Genomic DNA, 9,786 nt, shown 5'->3' with positions numbered 1-9,786 from the left:
ACGGTTCCTGTCCTAATACACCAGAGAAGCTGTAAAATGTTAACACTGCCTCCATAAATCCAGAGAGGACGACCCCTCTGTGAATAAAGCTCCATAAAGTCCTTCTTTACCGAGACCCGGACACTTTTAATAAATCCTGCTTCATTCTTCTCTGGAACTTTCAAAACTCAGCATTTCACTTTCTTTACGTTAAATCACCTTAAAACAACTGGTTTGATCCTAAATCAGGTTCTGACTGAGAAACTAAAGATGTCTCTAGAGAAGAGGAGGAGGAGGAAGACAAAGAGGAAGAGAAGGAGGAGGAAGAGGAGGAGGAGGAGGAAGAAGAAAAACAGGAATAAAAGGAAGAGAAGGAGGAGGAAGAAAAACAGGAAGAGAAGGAAGAGAAGGAGGAGGAAGAAAAACAGGAAGAGAAGGAGGAAGGAAGACAAGGTGAGGAGAGGGAAGAAGAAGAGGAAGAAGAAGATAAGGATGAGGAGGACACAAAGATGAAGGAGAGGAAAAAGAAAGAAGAGAAGAAGAAGTTTTTTCCTCTTACATTTTCAAACTGTCATGTAACATCATCAGTTTGTATCATAAGATTCCACATGTACACTTTAGTCAGATATGTGTATCTATGACAGATGGATGTTTATCTTGCTGTTCTCTTCTCTTCTCTCTTTGCTGTTCTCTTCTCTCTTTCTTCTGTCTGTACCCGGCTGGCCTTAGGCAGATGGGTCCCTCCATATGAGCTGGTTCTGGTTCTGGTTCTGCTCGAGGTTTCTTCCTGTTAAAAGGGAGTTTTTCCTGCCACCGTTGCCTTCAGGCTGCTCTGGGGGTTTCAGGCCGGGTTTTTGTAAAGCGTCTTGAGACGATTTGTATTGTTATTGACGCTATATAAATAAAATTGAATTGAATTGAATTGAATTGAATTGAAGTATCTCCTCCATCTTTGTCTCCAGTCCTGAGAAGAAGATAATTGTGATGATCACATTAACGGTTTAATGTTTATTCCTCTAATGACTGAGTCCAGAACATTTCATCAGAATCAGATTCTCTTTTAGCTTCTCTCTCTCTTTGATTTCGTCTCCTCCTTCTCCTCCTCCTTTCTCCTCTTTTCCTCCTTCTCCTATGGTTGGAGGAGCTAACGGCTGGAGGAGCTAATGGTATGAGGAGCTAATGGTTGGAGGAGCTAATGGTTGGAGGAGCTAATGGTATGAGGAGCTAACGGCTTGAGGAGCTAACGGTTGGAGGAGCTAATGGTTGGAGGAGCTAATGGTATGAGGAGCTAATGGTATGAGGAGCTAACGGCTTGAGGAGCTAACGGTTGGAGGAGCTAACGGTTGGAGGAGCTAATGGTATGAGGAGCTAACGGCTGGAGGAGCTAACGGCTGGAGGAGCTAACGGTTGGAGGAGCTAATGGCTGGAGGAGCTAACGGTTGGAGGAGCTAACGTGCTGCTCCTCGTTTATTCTGCTGAGACAGAGTCGTTTGTTTCCACATCTGAGTCCTGATGAAATATTACAACAGATGGAGAAGATGAAGATGAAGATGAGGATGTCAGCGCTGCCTCATCTGTTACCTGCTCAGATAAAACAGTTCACACTCTGTCAGGACCAGCTCATACCAGCTGGGTCTCTATTTATTCTACTCAGATTCACCTGGTGATAAACAGATCAGCTGATCTGAGGACAGTAACGACCAGTAACGACCTTCTTCTAGGAGGAACAGAAACATGGAGGTAGAGAAACAAGATGAACCAAGATGGAATCAGTGTGGACGGAGATGATGGAGGAGGACATGGAGGAGGACATGGAGGAGGAGGAGGACATGGAGGAGGACATGGAGGAGGACATGGAGGAGGAGGAGGACATGGAGGAGGACATGGAGGAGGACATGCTACTACTCCTAGTTCTTCTATTTCCTCCTCCTTCAACATCGAAATGATTCATTGTTGTAGATAAAGTTGTAAAAAACATCTCCTCCTCTTTCTCCATCATCTCCTCTTCCTCCTTCTTTATCTCCTGTTCCTTCTTTTCCTTCATCACCCCCTTTTCTTTCTCTTCCTCCTCCTCCTTCTTCTTCTCCGTCTTCTGCAACCTTCTCCTTCCTTTCTTACTCCTCCTCTCTCCTTCCTCTCCTTCTTCTTTTCCTCCTCTAACCTTCTTCTTCTCCTCTTCTCCATCTCCTCTTCCACCTCCTACCTCTTCTTCTTCATCTTCATCTCCTCCTTCATTTTCTTCTTCTTCTTCTTCTGTTCTATTTCCAGTAGATGTGATGCTCCTCTTCATCAATAAACGTCTACACTGATTGATGTTCTGATTGTGAACACATGGTTTGATCTGGTCTCCATGGTAACGGCTCATCTCTGATCAGTGTCATTGATCAGAGATGGAGACGCTGAAGTCCATCGTTGTGTTTCAGACGTTGTGTGGTCGTTGGTGTAACCTCCTCCTGTCTCCTCCTTCTCCTCCTCAGCGTTGTGTACGGAGGAGTGCGCCCACGGTCGATGTGTTTCTCCTGATACCTGCCAGTGTGAACCCGGATGGGGAGGTCTGGACTGCTCCAGCGGTGAGTACTCGTTACCCCACCTCCACTCAGACGTTAAATCAAACGCACCCGAGGGTTTGTCCACGAGACCAAACGTACTGAGCTGCAGCTTCGTCTTCATTAATGTACAGGACAACACCCAGGGAACACTGGTCCTGGTCCTGGTCCTGGTCCTGGTGCTGGTCCTGGTCCTGGTCCAGGTCCCGGTCCTGGTCCTGGTCCCGGTGCTGGTCCAGGTCCTGGTGCTGGTCCAGGTCCCGATCCTGGTCCAGGTCCAGGTCTTGGTCCTGAACATTTAATACTGATATTGAATCAATACATGAGCATCAATCTAAAAGACTGAGTCTCACATATAAGAGTTAGAAATATTATTCATTTTTATAACTGAAGTGCTTATTAGACCGTTTATTATTACTACTAATAATAATAATAATAATAATAATAATTCTTATTTATTTGTTGGGTTCAGGAGCTTGTGTGAAGCTCCTCTGGTCCTTTGAGTCATTTTTGTGTGGAGGTGTAGAACGGTTTCCATGCTGACGAGTTGAAAGGTTCACTTTAAAGTCAAATAAACTAAAATGCGTCTGAGAGGAGCTGGCTGCAGCAGGTAGACGAGTTTCATCTCTGAGTCACGGCTGCTGCTCTCTGAGACATTTATTTCAGTCTTATTGTAAAAAAATAATAAAAAAAAGAAGAAAGAAGAAGAAAAACTTTACTGATTGCACCTTTAAACTGTAAATGAGGCTTTTGCGTCTGAATATGAATCTTATTTCCAGCGTCTGGTTCCACTCCTCAGCTCTTCAGAGTCCAGCTGTAAACTCCAGCTATAAATATAAATATATATATATATACACATATATGCGTGTGTGTGGTTGAGGGGATTTGGGGTCTATTGACAAATTAATGAGGCCTCCTTTGTTATTGGTGCCGTGCAGCCTCCCTGTTGTTTACCTGCTTTTATTGCAGCACTGCGTCGGGCCGAGGGACCGAGCTGAGCCCAGATAGAGGTTAGCTAAATCTACCAGCACTTAGGCTAAGAGGAAGAGAAGGATGAAGTATTGACTGGCCACTAATGTCGGAGCAGAGCAGAGGTAAACACAGGCTAACTGTCTGTCTGGAAGTTTAGCCCACTTTAATTTTCCTTTTCTTCTTTCTCTCCGTTCATCGTTTGCTCTTATTCATCTCAGCGATGAAGCAGAGCTCTGATCTGAATGACGGCTGAAGGACTTCTTCGTCCCGTCTTAGATTAATTCACCTCAGCGTCTCCGCTACACAATTTATCATTGGCTCATTACCTGTGGACGGACGTTATTTGCCGTGAAGACGTCCCTCCTGCGGGGACATCGAGCTGATTTCATGCACGTTTTGTTTTTCTGCAGCTCAGGATGAGACGGTGTTTACCAGATAAATGAATTCAGAGGCTTAACGTGTCTCTGTGCTGCGTTCTGATTGGTTGTTGGACCAGTCCAGCTGAGACTCAATCAAACATCCTTCAGGTTTTATAATGAAATAATCTCAACAGAGGTCCATTTACTTTTTATTTTATTTTAAAGCTTTTAGCCACTTCCCTCCCTCACAGAAACTCCAATAACACATTTAATGGTGTTTCTAAAAGGAATGAAAACATGGCGACGTGGTGTTCTTTAATTAATTGAATAAAAGCTGCACCAAGACTTTCACATCTTTAATCTTCTTATATTTTATTTTTTTTTGCGTTAATGAAACAAAATGTAATAAACAAAAATATACTAAAATAGAATTAGAGTGTGTTATGAACATTTAAGTCAATTAATCTACTGTAACACTGGATCAATATGACTCCAACCTGATCTTTGGGTGCATCCGAATAGTCAGTACATACTAACGTCGGTTAGAACGTACTACTCAACCGTCAATTTAGTACGTTATTTATGTATGCGAGCGAGTAGTAGGCATACAATTTGGACGTACTGGGCAGCCATCTTGCCTGTCCTTAGACCCTGGATGTTTACATTTGACGCCGACACATATGACGCACCCGACGGATGCCGCGAAATTTTAAAGCCACCTCGGAGAAGTATTTTCGAAACAACCAACATTTTAAACTCAACATTTATCCTAATATACTGACATTTATAAACTTCGGTTGTCGTAGCTGTAGCTTTCACAACGGTCTCAGCCATTTTGTCTGATTTGATTTTCCCGGCGGCTCGTCTTCTTCTACGCTTAGCGGGCTCCCGCTGAATTGTGGGATAGCGTAGTGAGCTACCGTTGTATACTGTGGAGGTAGTAGGCCATCCGGGGATTTTTCGCCTACTAGTCGATGTCTACTAAGAATTCGGACGTACTACGACTGTGGCGTACTGCGTCTCGCCTACTGAACAGTACGTTAGTATGGGTATTCGGATGCACCCAATGACTGTGATCAGAGATGAACCGTTTCCATGGAGACTGAATGACACCATGCAGGAGGAGGAGGAGGAGGAGGAGGAGGAGGAGGAGCTGAAAGAGAATATGAATGAGGAGAACTAGAAGGAAAAGGAGGATGCAGAAGCTGAAGGAGTGGAAGAAGAAATAAAATAAGATGAAGACTGAGCAAAGAAGAAGGGAGAGAGGAAGAGGAGGAGGAGGAGGTGCTAAAACAAGAACCAAAAAAGGAAGAAGAGGGAGACAGAAAAGGAGAGCATAGCATGAGGACAATGAGGAGATGGAAAAGAAGATGAAAGAGGAGGAGGAGAAGGAGGAGAATTAGGAGATCCTGAAGAAGAAATTAAAGAGGAGGAGAACGAGGAGACAGAGGAAGAGAGGAATGAGAGGAAATGAGAAGGTGGATGAGGAAGAGGAGGAGAAGAAGCTGAAAGAGAAGAAAAGGAGGAGGAGGAGACAAGAAGAGATGAACAAGGGGAGCAAGAAGCTTAAAGAGGAGAAGATGAAGGACAAGACGAGGAGGAGAATGAAGAGACTGAGGGGAGGATGATGAAGGAAAGGCAGAAAGAGGAGAACATGCAGGAGAGGAGAGGAGATGGAGACGCATGAAGAGAGGAGTAAGAGGAAACAAGAAGGAGAAGAGGAGGAGCAGAAGACGAAGAAGAATCAAAAGTAGAAGGAGGAGGAAAAGAAGAAGATGGATGGAGAACGAGGAGGTGCAGGAGAAGATCTACTGAGTTTCTTTCAAGCACTCCTTCCTGATGTAGATCAACACACCTCCTGATGGAGAGGAGGAGGAGGAGTAGTCAGGGTTTAGTTCCTGGATCAAACCAGATCTCTCTCCAGACTCCCATCCAGCTTTAGTTGCGTTGCCAGGTTGCTATAAATATCTGGGAGTGAAGAAGACGGACAAAGAAGACAAAAGAGGAGGCGCATGGAGAGGCCTGGAGAGAGGAGACGCGACGGCGAGGGACAAATTATGATGAAAATGATGATGTGGAGCAGAGATGGTGATTATAATGAGACAGATTATGGAGAACAAGGAGGATCAGATAAAGGAGGAGAAGCGTTTTAAGATGATAACCACTCTTAATAGAATCAGGGCGGAGGAGACGCAGATTGCTGCACGAGCAATTTAAGAAGAGGAATCTTTCTGATCAGCTGTGATTGTTTCTGGAAACTTTCCTCCGTTGACTCTTCATGATGTCTGCCGTTGTCTTCCTCTCAGGACGCGTCCTACAAATGTCAACCAGTTTAAATCAGCTCCTCTCCTCCCTGCTCCTCATTTACATCATCTGCACCAACGAGGAACAGAGGAGAAGCCCAGTGCATCATGGGATGTCCTCCTGCTGCCTGTAGGCTGATAGCAGCAAAACTATGGGATGCTCAGAGTCGACTGAGTTAGTGTCTATCTGAAAGAGAGGAGGAGGAGGAGGAGAAGGACAAGAAGGAGGAGGAGGAGAATAAGGAGGAGGAGGAGAGAAGAAAAAGGAAAAGAAAAAGAAGATGGAGGAGGGGAGGAGGAGGAGGAGCAGGAGGAGGAAAGGGAAAAGTAGATGGAGGAGAAGATGAAAAAATAGGAGGAGGAAAAGAAGTAGATGAATGAGAAGATGAAGAAGGAGGAGAAGATGTAGGAGGAGGACGAGGAGAAGAAGTCCTCCTCTTCCATGTCCTCCTCCATGTCCTCCTCCTCCAGTCCTAAATGTGTAGAGTCTTAGAAGACGACCAAGATGTCTCCACGTCTCCAACGTCTCTGTCCACATTGATTCCATCTTGGTTCATCTTGTTGTTCTACCTCCATGTTTCTGTCGTCTCTTTGTCCCTTTGTCTCTTTGTCTCTTTGTCCCTTTGTCTCCTCGTCTGCTTTCAGGTCTTCCAGGACAATGTTTTATGTCATTTTTATAAACAAATGTAGAAACTCTGAAGGACACAGGACCTGAGAGGTCACCTGACAATAGGTTGAACTGTTTGATATCAACCAGACTACAGGACGTGACTCCTGGACGTCCAGGGGTGGATGTCCTCCCTGCTCCTCACTCCTGACTCCTCACTCCTCACTCCTCACTCCTCGCTCCCTGCTCCTGACTCCTCGCTCTTCTCCAGAGAAGTCAGAGAAAGTACGTTTAAAGGAAATAAAACCCTGACGGCAACAATAAGACGTCTTTGTGTCTGTGTTTCACGTTCACATCAGTAATGAATGAATTCGGCACCGGTCTCCATTTGTTGTCATGGAAACAGACAATGCCCCAGCACATTACATTAACATACCTCTCTACTGATGAGGCTGAAGAATACTTTGGTTGTTTGTGTCTCTTGTAATGAATGAACTTTTTTTCCTGCCAGTCAGAAAGGAATAAAGACTCCAGTGATTGGTCCGGCGGCGTTTTACTCTGTTTTTATTCCTGCTATAAATATTCTGGTGGAAATGCGTCGAGGTCCGGTGGTGGATTGCTGAGATGCCACTGTGCCTGTGGATGGCCGGCGTGGGCGTCGTGCTCGCCACTGTGTCCAGACATGTCATTTATCAGAGCCGGAGTCGTGCAGATGGAGGAGGACACATGCAAACAGAAAGTTGACAGAGCAGCCAGAGCAGCAGGAGGCCAGAGACGCCTGCAGTGATGGAGGCTCTGTCTCTGCTGCCTGACACAAGTTTTACCACACTGTTCTCGCTGGCGTTCCGTGTTCAGAAAAGCTCGTCAAGGTGTGAAACAACATAATGCGGCTGTTGTTCTGAGGCGTGTCCTCGCTTCTTATCTGCTGCTGCCACTGTTCAGACGATCCGTTCTGATTCTCTGACAGTCAGCAAACGATAAACCTTCCAGTTATAGTCCAGTTACACATGTGTGTTTCCATGGAGACTAAAGTGATGTGAACGCAGCATCACTTACAGAATATTCTACATTTTGGCATAAAAATAACTCAAAACTTCAGCAGAAGTCCTGAAAGTAGACAAATATTATACTTGTCTGTTTATTCAGGAACATTAATCATTTCTATTTATATCTCATTTGTAAAAGTGCAGCAGAACAGGCCCAAACCAGGACATTAGCACCCCCATGTTTGATGGAGGGATGAGGTTCTGATGCTGGAATGATGCAGTGTTGTTTCATCTCATTTAAACCAAACTATTCTACTTTGGTCTCATCTGTCCACTAAACATTGTCCCAATAGTCTTCTGTCTTGTCCACATGATGTTTAGAAATGTTCTTCTTGGAGAGCAGTGTCTTTGTCCATCACACCATGGTTGTTCAGTGGATTCATCAACATTAACATCAGCCAATGAGAGAGAGGCCTTTAGCTGCTTAGAAGTTCCCCTGGGTTCCTCTGGGACCTCTCAGACTATTATGGAGTGATCTTTGTTGGTGGACCACTCCTGTGGAGGGGAACAGTCGTCTTCAATCTGTCTGACTGTGGATTATTTGTGGGTTCCAAACTCTTTAGAGATGGTTCTGGAACCTTTTCCAGCCTGATGAGCAACAACAACTCTTTCTCTGAGCTCCTCAGAAAGCTCCTTTGTCCACAAACATGTGTTGTGAAGATCAGACTGAGACAAATCCCTGATTTATTGAAACTAAACCAGGAACTGAACCACACCTGAGTCTCATTACACTGATGGAAACACTTCTGAACACATGGACTCTGATTGGATCCTAGAGGAGCACCTCTCTGATATGTAATATTGGTGTATTTTTCAATGTTTTCAGTGGGTTCTTTGTCTGATTTCACGACTTGTGTGAAAATGTTTTGAGTCGTTTATTTAAAGAAATGTAGAAAATGCTTTTGATCATCTCTGTATTTTCTAACGTCAGACCGATCACTGGGACGTTACCTTGTGCTGCTCAAGGTCTTGTAAAAGTGTCTTGTATTCATTTTTGATGTGCGGCCTCCTCATGTGATCAGAAAGGTTACTCTCTTTATTTTATGGTATTGAATTTGAAAACACTTTAAACAAACGAAAATAGGTGAATTCAAGAAACGTGAAATAACATGACAGCTTATCTCTGGTTCCTACACTTTATCTGAACGTGTTCATGCGTAGACTTGTTCTGTGAGAAGCTTTTGTGCAGCAGTTGTTGGTGAAGTGCAGCAGGAACTTAAACGACAGGTGGAGGAGGTTAAATTCCTCCTAAGATGAGGAGGCGTAGGTGTGATTTAGGGGGAGGAAGAGGAAGGCAGGGCAGAGCGGGACGTGACATGTTTCTTGAAGAGATGAGTTTTCATTCCCCACCGGCACTGAGGCAGTGACTGTACGGTCCTGAATGGGACGGGAAGGTCATCCCTCCATTGGGAGACGAGAGCGAGCAAAGTCAAGTCCGACTGGAGGCAATTCACAGAAGGAGAGGAGGAAAGCTCCCGGCAGGAGCTGATACGCCGCTATAGACTCACCGAGAGACAAAACCCCTGGGAGCAGTGTGCAGCAGCGTGGCCTTTCATGAATACTTTCACAATTAGACGCTCGCTCACCTTTTTTTATTTAGTGTTTTTATCTGGAAGGTCACCCAGTTCGAGGACTCGAGCTGCAGAGCTGCCGGTTTGTTAAAAGTTGTAAAACATTCGCTTTAAACTCAGACTGTACAAAACTCAACTGAGAACAGACGAGAGGAGAGAGGAGGTAGCTACGAGACGCCTGGTTCAGTGTCAGGAACAAACCGAGCACATGTTCACATGCTTTCATCAGATTTATTTTTCCTTCTGCTGCTTTTGAGCTCCGATAAAATGAACACAATCTGCATTATTAAGTAAATGTTGTCTGTCTCATCTTTAGCTCTTCTTTGATTTCTTATCGTTTCTGGAGATTACTGCAGATTCACACTGAGACAGAAACCAGGGTTTGGATCGAAGACATGCAAAA

The 9,786-nt window shown here is 44.7% G+C and overlaps 1 protein-coding gene across 1 annotated transcript in view; it reads left to right on the top strand.

Moving 5' to 3' along the window:
* The window catches only part of LOC311486106 (uncharacterized protein), a gene marked incomplete at its 3' end in the record, with an annotated part of 69,471 nt that overhangs the window by 11,843 nt on the left and 47,842 nt on the right, over positions 1 to 9,786 (top strand). The window contains exon 4 of the mRNA XM_084541869.1: positions 2,457 to 2,549. Within this exon, the coding sequence (XP_084397995.1) occupies positions 2,457 to 2,549 (93 nt within the window). The remainder of the gene's footprint in view (positions 1 to 2,456; positions 2,550 to 9,786) is intronic.

Source organism: Chelon labrosus (assembly GCF_963514085.1).
Source record: "Chelon labrosus genome assembly, chromosome: 3".
Lineage (NCBI taxonomy): Eukaryota > Metazoa > Chordata > Actinopteri > Mugiliformes > Mugilidae > Chelon > Chelon labrosus.
This window is presented reverse-complemented; position numbering and strand designations above follow the sequence as displayed.